At 42.1% G+C, this 20504-nt stretch overlaps 1 protein-coding gene across 1 annotated transcript in view; it reads left to right on the top strand.

Moving 5' to 3' along the window:
• Positions 1-19797, top strand: part of LOC117346142 (extracellular calcium-sensing receptor-like) — a 37406-nt gene extending 17609 nt beyond the window's left edge. The window contains exons 3-5 of the mRNA XM_033915545.1: positions 473-700; positions 1842-1968; positions 18893-19797. Coding sequence (XP_033771436.1) covers positions 473-700; positions 1842-1968; positions 18893-19797 — 1260 coding nt within the window. The remainder of the gene's footprint in view (positions 1-472; positions 701-1841; positions 1969-18892) is intronic.
• The last annotated feature ends 707 nt before the right edge of the window (positions 19798-20504 follow it).

The following is a 20504-nucleotide window of genomic DNA, read 5'->3' as shown; positions in this document are numbered from 1 at the left end:
GAAGAAAAAATATCTGCCATTTGGTGCCACATTCAAGAGATTTTTCTGTTTTAAAGATGAGTGCAATGGCATTGTCTTTGCTCTTACTGTCCCAACTTCCTATAGATCTGTCATTGAAGATGGAATAATGAATTGAAAAGATAATGTATATTTCTTTTCTTTGTGCCTTCCTTCTCCCCATTCACTGGCTAGTTACATTGTTTACTGGATTTTTGTACCGTAAACTGCACTTCTAGAATGGAATCAGAGAAGTTTGTGTGGCTGTTATAAAATAATTTTCCTAAGCTTATTCAGGGAGTTGGTTCGTACTTTAAGGTTGTGTCCATCTGTCAGTGGGAGGAGATAGAGAGTGCTTTACCTCCAGAAATAGCTTTAAAATTAATTTTCCTCATAGTTAGAAACAAATGTTTATGTATGCTTGGAATTACCTGTTTAACCTGGCACTACTTAAAATGCACCCCTCACTTCTTAGCTCCATCATTATCTGAGGAACCTCCATTTTAAGAATGGTCTAGGGGAAGAGATGTACCTAGATGAAAATGGAGACCTCGCTACTGGATACGATATTTTGAATTTCTACATTCATTCTGATAGAACATTGAAATACAAAGTTGTTGGACATTATGACCCTTATGCGCCCCCAGGACAGGATTTTACCATTGATGAGAAGGCCATCTTGTGGGAGAGATCATTCACCCAGGTCAGATTTAAGTGATGAGAGGTGCTGATCTAAAGAGTCTTCATGAAACATATCATATAATGGTCAAAAGAATGGTGTATTTTGGCTTTATTGACAAAACTTTAGCTTCCAAATGTTGTAATGGTAATTTAAATTGGAGAGCTGATCCCAGGTGTGTACATATAATAATTAGTGAATTGGGGTTAATTCATACTAATTAGCTCTTACAGGCATGTCTGCCTACTTACTTGGAACAAACTCCTGGCTCATTTAAAATAGAAAGGTTGGGGATAGGTCTTGATATACAGCTTTTTTTCTGTGTCTCCAAAGTGTTTTACATGTTTTAGACAGGTACCTAATTTGGAACAATGAAGTATTAAACAACTTTCCCAGAGTCACAAGGAGATGCTTTGGGAACTGAACTCACAACTTCAGGATGCTGAGGCAGCTGCTTGAACCACTTGGCCACTCCACCACTTAGAAAGGAGATGGTGTTCTTTTTCAGGAAGCAAGTGGGATGCTAGAGAGGCATGTTGCTGTTTTTTTCTTATTTGTTGACTATTCTTCCTTTTTTAATAGGCTGTTTTCTTGCACAGTTTTTATTTTAATGTGATGTATTATGAAGGTTCAATTATTGATTACTATAACTTATCCTCTTGAGCTCTAAATATTATTAAATAACTTATTTTTATACATTTATCTCCATGAAAATGGCCCCATCTGATCTGAGGCTGGTCTAATCTGTCTATGCACTGACAAAAATCAACACTTTTTGGGTATTTGTTGACTGTTCTTCCTTTTTTAATAGGTTGTTTTCTTGCACAGTTTTTGTTTTTAATGTGATGTATTATGAATGTTCAATTATTGATTACTATAACCTATCCTTAGTTTAGTGAGCTCTAAATATTATTATATAACTTAATTAGTTTTTTTATAAATTTATCTCCATGAACGTAGTCCCATCTGATCTGAGGCTGGTCTAATCTGTCTATGCACTGACAAAAATCAACGCTTTTGAGGTATTTTTAAAAGTACCTTCCTAAGCATGAAATATGCTGTTACACATGACAACAATTTAAAAATAAATAAAAGGAACATTCCATTTCAGAAACAACTGTCCAGTATTAAATGAAGTTACATATCATGTTTTCTCAATTCTCAGACACCTCCACAGTTCAGATGCAGTCCAAGTTGCCATCCTGGTTACAGGAAATTAATCAGGGAAGGAGAGCCTGTCTGCTGCTATGACTGTATTCAGTGTGCAGACGGAGAGATCTCCAACCAAACTGGTGGGTGATATCATGGAAAACATTGGATATAAATAAATATAGGGTATATATAATGGTCCTTGTTCTTGAAAATACAGAGGGATGTAGATCTCAAAAAAGTGTAATTAAGTTTCAAGTTTAATTAAAATTTTATATACCGCTTAACAGATATCTAAGCTGTGAACATAATAATAAAAATGTAAATAAATATGGGGTGTCAAGTACAAACCAACAGACAAAGACATTTAATTTCATACATATGATAAGGTGTGGGAAATGCAATTATTGATAGGATAGAGATACAAAAAGGGAGAACACTTGATAAGCTACTATATCAATTTTTAATAAAACTTGAAACACAGGCTGGGTGGGACAATTTTTTTCTTTACAGAATGGAGAAAATACTGGATAAGATGCCTCCCTTTTCACCAGATGGCCAAGCAGTCATGGTGATAATTCAGGAACTGCCCTTTGTCTCTTTAAAAACAAAACACCATAGGGTAGGATACCAGATGGAGAGGGCATAGGATGAAGCTAAGTGGTGATAGTCTCAGGAGTAATTTAACATAAGAACATAAGAGATGCTGCTGCTGGGTCAGACCAGTGGTCCATCATGCCCAGCAGTCCGCTCACGCGGGGGCCCTTTTCGTCAAAGACCAGTGCCCTAACTGAGACTAGCCCTACCAGCGTACGTCCTTGTCCAGTAGGAACTTGCCTAACTTTGTCTTGAATCCCTGGTAGATATGTGAAATGGCCTTCCATGGCCTCTCATGGAAGTGGTGGAGATGAAGACTGTATCTGAATTCAAAACGGCATGCATCATTCTTAAGAACATAAGAACATAACATAAGCATTACCTCTGCTGGGTCAGACCAGAGGTCCATCATGACCATAAGTCTGCTCACGCGGCAGCCCATCAGGTCCAGGACCTGTATAGTATGCTTCTATCTATACTCTTCTATCCCTTTTTCCTTCAGGAAATTATCTAATCCCTTCTTGAACCCCGATATCGTGCTCTGTCATATCACACCCTCTGGAAGCTCATTCCAGGTGTCCACCACCCTTTGGGTGAAGAAAAACTTCCTAGCATTGGTTCTGAATTTGTCCCCTTTTAATTTTTCCAAGTGACCTCTCGTTCTTGTAGTTTTTGAAAGTTTGAAGAATCTGTCCCTCTCCACTTTCTCTATGCCCTTCATGATCTTGTACATCTCAATCATGTCCCTTCTAAGCCTCCGCTTTTCCAGTGAAAAGAGCCCCAGTTTCTCTAGTCTTTCAGCATACGAAAGGTTTTCCATACCTTTTATCAATCGTGTCGCCATATCCTTCTTAAGGTACGGCGACCAATATTGGACGCAGTACTCCAGATACCGGTGCACCATCGCCCAATACAATGGCAGGATAACCTCTTTCATTCTGGCTGTAATATCTTTCTTGATAATATCTAGCATTCTATTTGCCTTCTTTGAGGCTGCTGCACACTCTGCCGACGGCTTCATTATCTTGTTCACCATTACCCTCAAGTCCTTTTCTAGGACCCTTTTCTCACCCATTTCCAGCTCTCCCATCGTATAGCTGTACTTCGGGTTTCTGTTTCCCACATGTAAGACTTTACATTTCTCTACATTGAATTTCATCTGCCATCTCACCGCCCACTCTTCTAGTTTGTTCAGGTCCCTTTGTAAATTTTCACAGTCCTCTTTTGTCCCAACTCCACTAAATAGTTTGGTGTTATCTGTGAATTTTATTGCCTCGCACTTCGTCCCTGTTTCTAGATCGTTTATGAATACATTACATAGAAACATAGAAAAATAGAAGATGACGGCAGATAAGGGTCATAGCCCATCAGGTCTGCCCACTCTACTGACCCACCCCCAAGTCTACTATCCTAGGGATCCCACTACTGGTGACAAGTTCCCTTGGCTTAACCCTCTAAGGGATCCCACATGGGCATCCCATTTGCTCTTAAATTCTTGCACGCTGTTTGCCTCGATCACCTGCACCGAACAGCAGCAGTCCGAGCACCGACCCCTGTGGAACACCACTCGTGACCCTCCTCCAGTCAGAGTAGTGGCCCTTCACTCCTACTCTCTGCTTCCTACCCGCCAATCAATTTTTGATCCATCTATGTACGTCTCCTTCCACCCCATGGCTCTTCAGTTTCCGTAGTAGGCATTCATGGGGTACCTTATCAAAGGCTTTTTGGAAATCCAAGTATATGATGTCTATGGGGTCCCCTTTGTCCATTCATTTGTTAATTCCTTCGAAGAAGTGTAATAAGTTCGTTAGGCATGATCTTCCCTTGCAGAAGCCATGCTGGCTTGTTTTCATCAGTTTATTTCTTTCTAGATGCTCATCGATGCTGTCTTTTACCAGCACTTCCGTCATCTTCCCCGGAACTGAAGTCAAACTTACCGGTCTGTAGTACCTCGGGTCACCTCTTGGTCACTTTTTGAAGATGGGCATAATATTTGCTATCTTCCAATCCTCCGGGATCACGCCTGTACTCAGGGATAGGTTACAAACCTGCTGTAGTAGTTCCACTATTTCCTCCTTTAGTTCCTTCAAAACCCTGGGGTGGATTCCGTCCAGGCCCGGAGATTTATCACCTTTTAATTTATCTATCTGCCTGCCTATGTACGTCTTCGAGGCTTACCTCCATTGATGTTAATTTTTCTACCTGGTCCCCTGTGAATATTTTTTCCGGTTCCGGCACGTTGGATGTGTCCTCCTTTGTAAATACTGACGAAAAGAACATGTTTAGTCTATCCGCCACCTCTTTTTCCTCCTTCATCACTCCTTTTCTATCTCCGTAATCCAGCGGTCCTACCTCCTCTCTAGTTGGCTGTTTCCCTTTAACATATATGAAGAATGGTTTGAAATTTCCTGCTTCCCTGGCTAGCCTCTCTTCATATTCTCTTTTTGCTATTCTAACCACGCAGTGACATTCTTTTTGATGCTTCCTGTGCTCTTTCCAGTGCTCCTCGGTTTTATCCTTTTTCCATTTCTGGAATGAATGTTTCTTGTCTCCTATCGCTTTCTTCACTTCTTTGGTTATCCACGCTGGGTCTCTAGCTCGGTTCTTTTTGCATCCTTTTCTAAATCTGGGGATGTACAGATGTTGCGCTTCACTCACCGCGTCCTTGAATAGTGACCAGGCTTGCTCTACAGTCTGAGATTTCTTTGGGTTGTTCCTAAGTTTCTTTCTTACCATTACTCTCATCGCTTTGTAGTTTCCTTTCTTGAAGTTTAAAGTTATCGCTGCGGTTCTCTTCCCTTTCGATATTCCCAACGGTCCCACTACTTCCACTTCCTTTGCAGGTCCTCTTAACCCATTGAGGATAAGGTCCAGAATGGCATTTCCTCTCATCGGTTCTCTGACAAGCTGCTCCATGAAGCAGTCCTGTATAGCCTCCAGGAATCCGGTCTCTCTAGCACATTTCAAGCTTCCAAGACTCCAGTCTATCCCGGGATAGCTGAAGTCTCCCATAACAATCATGTTACCGCTTTTGCATTCTCGCCTCATCTCGGCTTTCATTTCTTCGTTGCTTGCTTCGGATTGCACAGGTGGACGATAGTACAGGCCCATCTTTATCTCGGGCCCATTTCTTCCTGGTATCTTAACCCATAGTGATTCCAATTTGTTGATTGTCACCGCTGTGTCCACTGGTCGAGTACATGTTATCCTTTATGTATAGGGCTATTCCTCCTCCTTTCTTACCTGATCTGTCTTTGCGATAAAGTTGTACCCTGGTAGTACTATGTTCCATTTGTTTTCTTCAGTCCACCATGTTTCAGAGACTCCAATGATGTCTAGGTTCTCCCATTTTGTTCCTTAGGCTCCTTGCATTATTATACATGCAGTTTAAATCCTGGTGTTTTTTTGTCTTCGCTTTCTTTTCCTGTGTTATGTTCTTCTTATCATCCTCATCTCGAGCTGTCAGCTCATGTTTTTTTCCCATTGTGTCTTCCCCCTGTGCCACTTTCCTCTCATCATCCTCTTGGTCTGTCAGGTCTTGTTTTTTGCCCGTCGATTCATTCCACCATTTTTCCCTCTCAGTATCTTCTCGGGATACCTTTTTCCGAATCATCGACACTTGGTCGACTGTCAGCTTTCCCCTTCTTAGTTTAAAGCCTTTTCTATTCCTCTTCTGATGTAGTTTGCTAGAAGTCTTGTTTCCGCCATGCTCAGGTGTAGTCCATCTCTCCTGAAGAGCTTGTTCTTGCCCCAAAACATTGTCCAGTTCCTCACGAAGTGGAACCCCTCTTCCTCACACCATCTCCTCATCCATGCATTTATTGATTGTAGTTCTGTCTGCCTCTTCACATCTGCCCTTGGCACTGGTAGGATCTCTGAGAACACTATCTTCTAAGTCCTCATCTTCAACTTCCTTCCCAAAATCTTGAACTGTTCAATCAGTGCATTTCTTCTGTAGTCTCTCCTGCTGACATCATTTGTCCCGATGTGGATCGTCACTGCAGTCTCTTCTGTCTCTGCTCCTTATAGGATCCTTTCAATTCTGTCGACAATGTCCTTTTGATCTTGCTCTTGGGAGGCAGGTCCCTAGTCGATCCTCTCTCCCTCCTGCTATGTGGCTATCTACTTGCCTTAGAATTGAGTCTCCCACTAGGATCGCAGACTTTCCTTTCTTCAGTTTTCACTCTGGTCGTAGGTCTGTGTCCTCCTCTTCTGTCTCTGCACCTTCTAGGATCCTTTCAATTCTGTCGACGATGTCCTTTTGATCTTGCTCCTGGGAGGCAGTCACTAGTCGATCCTCTCTCCCTCCTGCTATGTAGCTATCTACTTGCCTTAGGATTGAGTCTCCCACTAGGATCGCAGACTTTCCTTTCTTCAGTTTTCACTCTGGTTGTAGGTCTGTGTCCTCCATGTGCTTCGCTGTTACCCAGGGCCGCCATCAGAAATTTCTGGGCCCCTTACTGAGCAATCCTACTGGGCCCCCAACGCACCCCTTCCCCCCTCCCCGACCCCCCCTTCTTCCATGGGCCGAATACACACATACTTTTCTCTGTTGCCGCACTCTTTGACCAAAAGATTTGTAAGCCTGCAACCACGTCAAGGTAGATTCTTTCAGCAGGGCCCTAACCTAACCTAAACTAATCTATACCTATCTATTCTAAACTAACATATGTATAATACTGAACTAATAACAAACTAACAAACATCTGCATAATAAATAACTAATAAATAATAGTGCTAGTAGATATAATTCACTTTTGAATGTAAAATCTCAGTTAAGGATTTCTTTTGACCTTTGTAGGCCAGAAGTAGATCACAATTGCACATTTTTTGTAACAAGTATTAAATGTGTTTTTATAAATACTGTAAGCTTAATAAATATATCAGAAAAAAACTACACATCTGAGCGCATATCTGAACATACACATCTGTATGATCCCATCCTCCTCTGCTTGCCTATAGCTGCATCATGCATGTTAAAAATGTACGATATGTTGATATGTGCACCTTCCTTCCTTCCCATCCATCCTCCTCAGCCTGTCCTTACACATCCAAAGCTGCATGTTAATGATGATGTATATGTTATGATGATAAATAAGTGCATATGAGCACATCATTAACATGCAGCTATGGATGAATATAAAAAAGAAACAATATTATGTACAATTGTCAATTTATAAATCAGCGTCTTCTCCCCATTCTCTCTTCCTCATTTCCCTTCAGTGTCCTCAGCCCACTCTCTCTCCACTTTCCTTCAACACACGCACATAAAAACAAGCAAGTAATTTATATCATTTTAATTCTATTCATTCATAGAAATTAAAGTCTAGATAATGCAAGTCACATAACAAAACATGATTTTACAAAAATAATTCCCTGCACAGTCAAGCCTGCAAGGATTACTAGATGTCTTTCAGCAGCTCCCCTCCCTCCCTCCCCCTTACCTTTGTGGCCAAGTCAAAATGATCTACCAACAATAAAATTTTAAAAACACAAAGCACGCTGTATGCAGAGAAAATGTTAATTATCATTTATATTCTGCGGGTTTTCAAAGAGGTCAAGGCAGATGACTTTATGCAATGTCACCTCAGTAACAACTATACAAAAATAGGCAAATATTCCCCCTCCCTTTTTACTAAAACGCGATAGCGGTTTCTAGCGCAGGGAGCTGCGCTGAATGCCCCACGCTGCTCTCAACGCTCATAGGCCCCCTGCACTAAAAAACGCTATTGCGGTTTAGTAAAAGGGGGCCATAGTGCAAAATATAGACAGCATATATAAATTCTCAAAGCAGACACATTTTGATCACTAAATTGAAAATAAAATCATTTTTCCTACCTTTGGTAATTTCATCAGTCTCTGGTTGCACTTTATTCTTCTGACTGTGCATCCAATATTTCTTCCCTTCTTTCAGCCTCCTGTATGCTTCCTCTCCTCCAGACCTCATTCCCTCCCCAAACTTTTTCTTTGTTTCACCCTGCCCCTTCTTTCTTTTTCTCTCTCTCCATACCCCCTTTCTTTCTGTATGTCTGTTTTTCTCTCTCTCTCACCCTGCCTCCTTCTTTCTTTCTCTCTCCATACCCTCTTGCGTTCTGTATGTCTGTCTTTCTCTCTCTTTCCGTGCCCCATTTTTCTTTGTTTCACCCTGCCCCCTTTCTTTCTTTCTGGCTTCCTGTCCCCCCTTTCTTTCTTTCTCCCTGCCCTCCCCTATGCCACCACCATTGGGAAAATGCTGCCACTGACACTGGGGAATAGGCTGCCACTGCCGCCATCGGGAACAGGCCGGCGCCGAGTTCGCCCAGGTTCTCTTCCCCTCGGGGCCGACCAACTGTCGCCACCTGTCGTCAATTCTAACGTCAGAGAGGACATTCTAGGCCAGCCAGGCAGTGATTGGCTGGCCCAGAACGTCCTCTCCGACATCAGAATTGACGCGAGTGGCGAGAGTTGGTCGGCCCCACAGGGAAAAGCAGGGAGAACTTGGCGCCGGCCTGTTCCCGATGGCTTCGGCGGCACTCAAGTGGCTAAAGAGCCGCAGTTTGCCGGCCTAGGGAGAACACTGGAGGGTGGCCAGCTGTGCATCCCCTTGGGACGTAAACCCGGGGCGGCGCGGACCGCCCCCCCACCCTGGTATGCCACTATCTGTACCTCACTCCCCCCCTATGACCAAAAATTCTCCTTTCTTCTATTCCCCGTGTACACAACCATCTCTTTCCCTCCCTTCCTCTCTCCCAAGTCCATGCCATCTGTGTCCAAAAACCCATTCCCTCCCCACCTCAGCATCTCTTTCCCTCCCTTCCTCTCTCCCAAGTCCATGCCTTCTGTGTCCAAAAACCCATTCCATCCCCCACCTCAGCATCTCTTTCCCTCTCTTCCTCTCTCCCAAGTTCATGCCTTGTGTCCAAAACGCACTCCCTCCACCTTTTGTGTTCCGTGTTTGCCTCCCAGCCCATCTTTGCAACTTTCTCAGCAAAACAGAGCTCAAGCCGAGAGGCTTGTCTCCTGTTTCCTGCCTGCCCTGCTGTGCACAAATAGCCGACCGGAAGTATTCTCCGACATCAACGCTGACGTTGGAGGGCAGGCTTTGCTTAAGCTCTCCCTCCGACATCAGCGCTGACATCGGGGAACACTTCCGATCGGCTATATGTGAGCGGCAGGGCAGGTAGGACAGAAGACAAGCCTCGCGGCTCGAGATGTATTGAACTCCGTGGGTCCCCCGTCCAGCTCTCTCCTGTGCACCTGGGGCGGACCGCACCCCCTAGGTACGCCACTGGGACCGGCGGTTGAAGAACGGTGGCCTAGAACCCTGGGGGAGCCCGAGCCCCCTGTCAGCTCCGGGCCCCTGAATGCAGGACTGGTCGTACTGCCCTGATGGCGGCCCTGCTGTTACCTCTTCTAGGCATCGACAAGACCTTGCCTCCTCTTCCTACGGAATACCTCTATGGGCGTCCTCTTCATTGGAGTCAGATTGCTCCTGTTCTCCATTCCATGTCGGTGTAACTTCATCTTTCCTATGCTGTCCATTGTCTTCCACCCTCCTGTAGGCCTCCTCAATAAACTTCTTGAGCTCCCGGACTTGTTCCTTGATGTGCCTCTCTCTCATAGGGTCATCAGTCATCCTGATTGGGTCTTCTATGATGTTAAATCCCTCCAGGTCCTAAATCCTGTACTTCAGCTGACTAACTTCCGTCTTCAAGCTTTTTAGTTCCTGGCACCGACCGCATACATATGACTGCCTTCCCGAGGGCAGGTAGTCATACATATGGCAGTCTGTGCAGTACACCGGAAAGCTCCTCTTCTGGATTCCCTCCACTTCCATTGCTTCCATCTTCCTTCTTGGAGTACTCTTTATTATATCACTCATATCCTTTTGCTTGTGTGTGTGTGTTTTCTCTGCTTGCTACTTCCCTATTCCTGTTGTTGTTTCATATGTGTGTGTGTTCCCTCTGCGTGTACTATGGTTTTTGTGCTAGTTTGATTATTTAGCTGTTACTTGTTGTTGTCCTACCTTGCTGGTCTTTCCTGGTGTCCTTGGGTGTACTGATTCGGCCCTTCTTGAGGCCCTTTGCAAAAGCGCTCTCGCTAAGGCGAGTGCCTTTGCCGCTCAACTTCGCCGCACGCCACACCATCACCAAAATGTTTTTAAAAAATTCTATAGTAGAATTTTTAAGATAATACGTTTAACACTCACTTTCTGTATTTGTAGCTGAAGGAGGACTTACATGAATTCTGCAAGGGGAGATCGTGCTTAACAAACTTACTGCACTTCTTCGAAGGAATTAACAAACAGATGGATAAAGGGGACCCCATAGACATGAATTCTGCAAGGGGAGATTGTGCTTAACAAACTTACTGAACTTCTTCGAAGGAATTAACAAACGGATGGACAAAGGGGACCCCATAGATGCCTACTTTGGAAACTGAAGAACCATGGGGTGGAAGGAGACGTACACAAATGGATCAGAAATTGGTTGGCGGGGAGGAAGCAGAGGGTAGGAGTAAAAGGTCACTACTCGGACTAGAGGAGGGTCACGAGTGGTGTTCCACAGAGGTCAGGGATCGGACCGCTGCTATTCAATATATTTATAAATGATATAAGAACATAAGAACATAAGCAGTGCCTCCGCCGGGTCAGACCACAGGTCCATCCCGCCCAGCAGTCCGCTCCCGCGGCGGCCCAAACAGGTCACGACCTGTCAGAATCATCAGAAGAGGCTCCCTTGCCACCTTGGCTTCCCATTTAAGTCCTGCCTTCCTATCGAAGCCCTAGCCCTCCGGTCTTTCACATGCACGACCTGGTTGGTTTTTACTCATTACCTGGTTAACTTTCTATACTTGTGTTACATCCCAGCTCCTCCTTCAGTATCCCATGATCCCTTTATCCCTCAGGAATCCGTCCAATCCCTGTTTGAATCCCTGGACCGTACTCTGCCTGATCACTTCCTCCGGTAATGCATTCCAAGTGTCCACGACCCTCTGGGTGAAAAAAAACTTCCTTGCGTTTGTTTTGAACCTATCTCCCTTCAGTTTCTCAGAAACAGGGACGTAGTTCGAAATAATAAAATTTGCAGATGATACCAAACTATTTAGTGCTGCTTGGACTAAAGAGGACTGCGAGGAATTACAAAGGGACCTGAATACGAGATGGCAGATGAAGTTCAATATAGAGAAATGTAATGTATTGCATGTGGGAAGCAGAAACCCGAGGTACAGTTATATGATGGGAGGGATGTTATTGACTAAGAGTACCCAAGAAAGGGACTTGGGGGTAATAGTGGACAAGACAATGAAGCCATCGACACAGTGATGGTGGTCGTTAAGAAAGCGAATAGAATGCTAGGTATAATCAAGAAGGGTATTACAACCAGAATGAAATAAGTTATCCTGCCGTTGTATCGGGCAATGGTGCGACCGCATATGGAGTACTGCATTCAATATTGGTCGCCATACCTTAAGAAGGATATGGCGATACTCGAGAGGGTTCAGAGGACAGCGACGCATTTGATAAAAGGTATGGAAAACCTTTCATACACGGAGAGATTGGAGAAACTGGGGCTCTTTTCCCTGGAGAAGAGGAGACTTAGAGGGGATATGATAGAGACTTACAAGATCATAAAGGGGATAGAGAAAGTGGAGAGGGACAGATTCTTCAAACTTTCAAAAACTACAAGAACGAGAGGACATTCAGAAAAGCTGAAAGGGGACAGATTCAAAACCAATGCTAGGAAGGTTTTCTTCACCCAGCCTGGAATGAGCTTCCAGAGGGCGTGATAGGACAGAGTAAGGTAATAGGGTTCAAGAAGAGATTAGACAATTTTCTGAAGGAAAAGGGGATAGGGGGTATAGATAGAGAACTACTACACAGGTACTGGACCTATTGGGCCGCCGCATGAGCGGAGTGCTGGACATGATGGACCTCTGGTCTGACCCAGCATAGGCACTTCTTATGTACATTCAGATTTTGTAGACATTGTAGGTATTGTATATCACTTTGGAATAGAGTGGTTTTTATATATTTTTAATATGTAAAAAAAAATAAATAAATGAAATGCCCTGTCCCAAGAAGGCTTATAATCTAAAGATTTTCTCCCATTGCTTCCAAGTGGTGTAGCTCCTTTTTTTACAATAAATCTGTAGTCATGATATACAAGTGGCCAGCTAAACACTCAAAGGAAGCAGTAGGTCAGACAAACAAATACTAGTCACTCTTAAATTAATAAATTATTTAAGAGAACTTGGCCAGGACTAAATGTGGTTTGAAAATCAGATGACATGTTACAAATATTTAAAACTTGAAATGAGTAAGAAGACTTGGTTGTAAAGTGCATATATAAATGTATTGCACTTGCCCAATAAAAGTCCTATACTAAACAATTTGAAACTGTAATCTACTGAAAAGTATTACAAGAGTTTCTTACAACTTCAAAATTCCAAAATTCTCATTAAATTACCAATAAGAAATATGCATATTTTTTTATAAAAATAGTTAATTAGATGTGTCCAACCTTTAGAAGTAAATGATGAAGAAATGAAAGCTGAGATGAAGCGAGAATGCAAAAGCAGTAACACGATTGTTATGAGAGACTTCAACTATCCCAGGATAGACTGGAGTCTTGGAAACTCAAGGTGCACTAGGGAAACCGGATTCCTGGAGGCTATACAAAACTGCTTCATGGAGCAGCTTGTCAAAGAACCGATGAGAGGGAATGCCACTCTGGACCTTATCCTCAATGGGTTAAGAGGACCTGCAATGGAAGTGGAAGTAGTGGGACAGTTAGGAAAAAGCAATCACAATATGATCAAGTTCAAAGTTGAAATAGGAATATCGAAGGGAAAGAGAACCACAGCGACAACTTTTAACTTCATGAAAGGAAACTACGAAGCGATGAGAGTAATGGTAAGGAAGAAACTTAGGAACAGCTCAAAGAAATCGCAGACTGTAGAGCAAGCCTGGTCTTTATTCAAGGAAACGGTGAGTGAGGCAAAAAATCTGTATATCCCCAGATTTAGAAAAGGATGCAAAAAAAGCCGAACAAAGACCTGGGGTGGACAACTAAAGAAGTAAAGAAAGCGATAGGAGTAAGAAACATTCATTCTGGAAATGAAAAAAGGACAAATCCAGGGGAGAACTGGAAAGAGCACAGGAAGCATCAAAAAGAATAATAATAATAATAACAATTTATATACCACAGGACCATGAAGTTTTATGTGGTTTACAATGATTAAAGATGTTACAGATTGAGTGGAATAAACAAAGTACAGACTTACAGATTGAATGTCATCTCATGGTGAGAAGAGCAAAAAGAGAATATGAAGAGAGGCTAGCCAGGGAAGCATGAAATTTCAAACCGTTCTTCAAATATGTTAAAGGGAAACAGCCGGCAAGGGAGGAGGAGGAACCGCTGGATGACAGAGATAAGAAAGGAGTGGTGAAGGAGGAAAAAGAAATGGCAGATAGACTAAACATGCTCTTTTCATCAGTATTTACAAAAGAGGACACATCCAATGTGCCGGAACCTGAAAAAATCTTTATAGGAGATCAAGCAGAAAAACTAACATTTATCAAGGTTGAGGACGTACACAAGCAGATAGATAGATTAAAAACTGACAAATCTCCGGGCCTGGACGGAATCCACCCTAGAGTATTGAAATAACTAAAGGAGGAAATAGCGGAACTACTACAGCAGATTTGTAATATGTCCCTGAGAACAGGCGTGATATCGGAGAATTGGAAGATAGCTAATGTTACGCCCATCTTTTAAAAAGGGTCGAGAGGTGACCGGGGAACTTCAGACCGTTGAGTATGACTTTGGTTCTGGGGAAAATGGCGGAAGCGCTGATAAAAGACAGCATCAATGAGCATCTAGAAAGGAATAAACTGATGAAACCAAGCCAACATGGCTTCTGCAAGGGCAGATCGTGCCTAATGAACTTATTGCACTTCTTCAAAGGAATAAACAAATGGATGGACAAGGGAGACACATCGACATCGTATACTTAGATTTCCAAAAAACCTTTGACAAGGTACCCCATGAACGCCTACTATGGAAACTGAAGAGCCATGGGGTGGAAAGAGACGTACACAGATGGATCAAAAATTAGTTGGTGGGTAGAAAGCAAAGGGTAGGAATGAAGGGCCACTACTCAGACTGGAGGAGGGTCACGAGGTCGGTATTCAGACTGCTGCTGTTCAATGTATTTATAAATGATCTAGAAACAGGGACAAAGTGCAAAATAATAAAATTTGCAGATGACAACAAACTATTTAGTGGAGTTAGGACTAAAGAGGACTGCGAAGATTTACAAAGGGACCTGAACAAACTAGGAGAGTGCGCGACAAGATGGCAGATGAAGTTTAATGTAGAGAAATGTAAAGTCTTGCATTTAGGAAACAGAAACCCGAGATACAGCTATACGATGGAAGGGTTGGTAATGGGTGAAAGTACCCAAGAAAGGGACTTGGGGGTAATAGTGGACAAGACAATGAAGTGTCGGCACAGTGTGTAGCGACCTCTAAGAAGGCGGATAGAATGCTAGGTACTATCAAGAAAGGTATTACAACCAGAATGAAAGAAGTTATCCTGCCGTTGTATCGGGCGATGGTGCGCCCACATCTGGAGTACTGCGTTCAATATTGGTTGCCATATCTTAAGAAGGATATGGCGATACTCGAGAGGGTTAAGAGGAGAGCGACCCGTTTCATAAAAGGTATGGAAAACCTTTCATACACGGAGAGATTGGAGAAACTGGAGATATGATAGAGACTTACAAGATCATGAAGTGCATAGACAAACACAACTAAATGATTACAGGTGCTAAACTTAGAAATAATGAAACTTTGAATAATGAAAATAACATAACTTACTGAATGTTACACACCTCTAGTAGGAGGCCTGGTTACATTAGCCTGGTTACATTAGCATTTGACCATGAACTGGGAGACAGGATGGATGGATCAGATTAGCTTGGATCAGAGGAATAGACACTGCAGGTATCAGACTAGGGGCATCAGAACAAAATATGGAAAGCACAATATGTCTTCCATCCATTTGTCTATGAACCCATTGAAAACACCCACTATGCCCATTTACCTTACACTATAACAGGTCTCAAAGTCCCCAATGAATATGAGATCTATTTGCATGCACTGCTTTCAATGCATGTCTGGTAACGGGACAGAAGCACCTGGGTCAAACGCGCGCTGATACTGTGGTGTGCAAATGCATTTTCTATCACTATAATAATTTAATTATTTAATCATTATGACAACTATAAGCTCACTTGCCGGCGCTCAGATGTCTTGCGCTCACTTGCTGGCGCTCAGATGTCTTGCGCTCAGATGTCTTGTGCTCACTTGCTGGCGCTCAGATGTCTCTCGCTCAGATGTCTCTCACTCAGATGTCTTGCTCTCACTTGCTGGAGCTCAGATGTCTCTCGCTCAGATGTCTTGCGCTCAGATTGTCTTGCGCTCAGATGTCTTGTGCTCACTTGCCGGCGCTCAGATGTCTCTCACTCAGATGTCTCTCATTCAGATGTCTTGCGCTCACTTGCCGGCGCTCAGATGTCTCTCGCTCAGATGTCTCTTGCTCAGATGTCTTGTGCTCAGTTGTCCTGCTCGTGCTTGTTACTGAAAATGATTTGCGCTCAATTGTCTTGCGCTCAAATGTCTTGCGCTCAATTGTCTTGCCATTCAGTCGTCTTTGTGTTCAGTTGTCTTGTGCTCACTTGTTTTGCGCCCGTTTGTCCGCGCGCTGTTGTCTTGCGCGCATTTGACTATGACACAGCCTTGCAAAAGTGTTTGTCATGAAACTTGTTGGCAAAATCAATCCCTAACAGTGACCACAAAACTAAAGCTAAGTATTTATAATTAAGAATAAATTAAGAAATAACTATTTATTAACTTAATACAGTATTTAAAATTAAAAACTAAAAATTAAATTGTTCTGGGGAAGATTTTGCACATCAAGCTTAGTGTGATGAAATGGTTTGAACGTGGAGTGGTACATCTGAGGATCAACGTTAACATTCAGTTGGTTTGATTCTAAGAGGGATCGGGTATGTCTGATGTTTTCTTATAAACCATACATTTTCTTTTTTTTCTCAATTTACTCATTCTCACTGAGCAGCCCTTCAGTATGCTTATCTCCTTGTTAATAACAGACACTCTCTCAACTGCCACTCCTCAGCCAGCTTGCTGACTTGTTCCAGCCAATCAGTTTCATGCATTGACATTCTATGGGAATGCCTGCGCATTTACATTACCTTTGCTGGATAATAGAAAGTTAAGTCTTTTAAAAACTGTTAGGTCTTTTCTATCCCATGCCAGCTATAAAATATATATTTCTTTATAACCAATAGGTTCAAAAATTAACATGCCTTTTGAAAAACGATGCAAAATATAAACCGGCTCACCTTTATCCACATGTTCATTCACCCATTCAAAGAAATGTAGTAGATTGGTGAGGCAAGATTTCTATTGACTAAATTCATGTTGGCTTTCTATCATTAATCCATTCTTATGTACAAGTTCTGTCATTTTTGTTCATACTGTTCATTTTTCTATTCTGTCAACACTCTGGGATGTATACCGTCCAGTCCAGGTGATTTGCTAATATTCAGTTTGTCAAACTGAACCATTATATCTTCCAGTGTTTCAGAGATCTGTTTCAGTGTCTCTGGTTTATCAGCATTGACTACCATTTCTGGAACCAGTATCTGCCCCTTACCTTCCTCAGTGAAGACAAATACAAAACATTCATTTAATCTCTTGACTATGGCCTTGTCTTTCCTGAGAACACCTTCCTGCATTTCAGTTTCAGGGAATTCAAATACAAAATCTTGTAGCTGTATGACCTGGTTTCTTTGGCGGCTGTGATTCTCCTTTCCAAATGTGGCTGGGTTTTTGCTTCGTTTCCTGTGTCTTCTCAGTGCTGCTCGCTCACTGTTCCACCTTTTTGCCTTCCATTGCTAGGCTTGTGGAAATTAGCAACAAGTGCAGGCTGTTCTTTAATCACTTGACTCCTCCAGAGATATGTGGGCTTGTCTAAACTGGTTCACTGCTTGCAGCATTATACAAAGTTGCTTGAATACACTTTCCATAAGTTTCAAGTTTATTAGTTTATTGAAATACATCCATCAAAGATATCTAAATGGATTAAAACAAGATAAACTATATAAAAAAGATCGAAATTAATTAATTAAAACCCACAAGGATGGCTGCAAAAACTGAAATGAAGTAGCAGCCACGTTGTGCACAGTTTACAGTTGTTTGGACCTGTCTTGGATTAAGGTGATAAAATATAGAGAATAAGTTCCAAGGATAAACTGAATGAAGTGTGGAATATGCTGTTGTTTTCAACTTACACCCCTGACAGGATTCTAGATTTCCATACTATTCACCAGTCCACCCTTCCCACCATCCCAATAAGGTTTGGGACATTTGTTCCTCTTAATATCTTTGACCAATAATTCCCTGTTGAATGGCCAGAGACCCATGCCCTGAATCACAACCAAAGCACTTATTATGGGTATCTTTCATGCATTACAAGTGGGGCAGTAATGATCCCATTACCTCATGTTGCTTTATCAGCATTTCAGAACTATCTCTAGGGGTCAAATTATCAAATAAAGTTGAATCATCCTTATTTGGTAGACTGTACTACCATGGATCAGAGCCATTATTTTCAATTTTAGCTTGAAAAGAAACAAAAATGTCTGAGGATTGCTCGTTGCCCCAGCCTATTCCCCCAGAGACACCATCATTAGAGGCTGGATGATCGGTGATGGGATAATCGCATACGAGACACCAGCGTGCCGACAATCCAGCACTGACAAGATAGAAGCGCGCCTCCGAAAACCGCTGAAAAACTTATTTTTTTAAGGGCTCTGATAGTGGGGACGGAACTTATCCTGAAAATAATCAGAAACTGTTCCGTTTTCTCTATAATGTGGGGGGTTGCATCCCCCACCCCCCTAATGGCAGCGGGAACACTATGCATTAAAGTGCAGGGGTTTTCCCCCACACTCCCCGTTGGAGTTCTTAAAAAATAAGTTATTTGCCAGCTTTCGGCAGTGCGCTTCTATCTTGCAATGAATTGTCAGCGCTGGATTGTCAGCACGCTGGTTTCTTGTGCGCCACTAACTATGAACCGGATGATCAGTATGAGTGAGAGAAGAGTTAGGTCTTTACCTGTGGAATGGGAGAAGTTCAGGATTCAGATTTGGGGGAATGGTTGCATTTTTTTGTGCTATGGTCTGTGGTATCTGCTTGTGGGTAGCATGAGTGCATATACTACCTGCTCTTACATGAAGCTGTGTTATTTGCAGACATTAGAGGTAAACTACCAGGTGCTAACTCAATTTGCAGTTCACAGTCCTTCACTCTCCGTGCAGTTAGTGTGAATTAGACTGCTCTGTCTGTAAAGGAGCCTCATGATATATGTGATATAATGAGATGATAATCTTCTTTCTCAGATATGGACACCTGTACAACATGCCCCGATGATCAATGGTCAAATCAGAAAAGAGATGCCTGCATCCCAAAAGTGATAACTTTTTTGTCTTTTGAAGAGCCTCTAGGGATTGTTTTAACTTCCATCAATATGCTTTTCTTTCTCATCACTGCTGTCATCTTGGGAATCTTTATTTATTACAGAGACACTCCTATAGTGAGAGCCAACAATCGACACATCAGCTATATTCTCCTTATTTCCCTCATGCTCTGCTTCCTCTGCTCATTGTTATTCATTGGGCATCCTGAGGATATCACCTGCATTCTCAGACAGTCTACATTTGGGATTACTTTCTCCATCGCTCTCTCCTCTATACTGGCAAAAACCATCACTGTGGTCACAGCCTTCCAAGCTACCAAAATAGGAAGCAAACTCCAGAAATGGATGGGTTCCAGGGTATCTAACTCTATAGTCCTTTCCTGTTCCCTTATACAAACAGTTCTGTGTCTTGCCTGGTTGTGCACTGCTCCCCCATTTGCATATTCTAATATGAGATCAGAAATTGGAACAATACTAATTGAATGTAATGAAGGGTCAGTAATTGCATTTTACTGTGTTCTATGCTACCTAGGATTTCTGGCTGGTGTCAGCTTCATCATAGCTTTCCTAGCAAGAAATCTACCTGACAGTTTCAATGAAGCCAAGTACATCACCTTCAGCATGCTGGTCTTCTGCAGCGTCTGGATCTCCTTCATCCCAACATACTTGAGTGCGAAGGGCAAGTACATGGTGGCAGTGGAGATATTTGCTATTCTGGCCTCCAGCACTGGACTGTTGGGTTGTATCTTTTTCCCTAAATGCTATATTATTCTTCTGAGGCCTGAAAAGAACAGCAAGAAGTATGTAACAAAAAATGTAATCACTTAAAGACCTTGAAAGGCCTAAAAATGATTGTAGTAGCATTTTCTTTTCAAAGGAGAACAATTAATTCTATAATAAAGAAAAGAATTGGAGTATCGTGTTACTGTTATTTCTGATTGCATACAAAATAGAAATATGTTTGAAAATGTATATATGTAAAAATGTATATATGTAAAAAATGTATATATGTACAAGCTGAATATCTTAAATCAATATATCCACACCTAAATGATATTCATCCACACTCCTAATATCAGAAACTGTATGCCACGTTTCTTATAATATTTAACCGGAGAAAAAGACCTCAGTGTTTCTCAGGTCCAAACCTGGGAAACTTTCTATGGTAAATACTTAATTGCCATAGAGAAATACATCCTTGGTCTTAGAAAAAACTCCGTAATCTCTTATAGCATCCATTATTATGTTTCTTTAAAATGATCACTATTCCATCATTTATCATAAGTATTCAATGTATTTCAAAAAAGAAACGGGCACTTATCTCTTTGTCTTATATCTTCTGATATTACAAAATCACCACAGTCTGCAGTTGAAACCAAGTGCCGATTTACCGCACTCAGGAAACTAGTTTAAATTTCATATATAGATTTCATTTAGATATTCTGACAGACCCTGTTTCGTGCATCTGCTGCCTCAGGGGAATACCTGAAAAACACATTAGATCTAATAACCTTTAGGAACAACTATTTTCTTTA

This window comes from Geotrypetes seraphini, chromosome 12 (genome assembly GCF_902459505.1).
Source record: "Geotrypetes seraphini chromosome 12, aGeoSer1.1, whole genome shotgun sequence".
NCBI classification, from domain to species: domain Eukaryota; kingdom Metazoa; phylum Chordata; class Amphibia; order Gymnophiona; family Dermophiidae; genus Geotrypetes; species Geotrypetes seraphini.
Note: the sequence above shows the minus strand (reverse complement) of the source record. Positions and strands in the feature narration are given on the sequence as shown.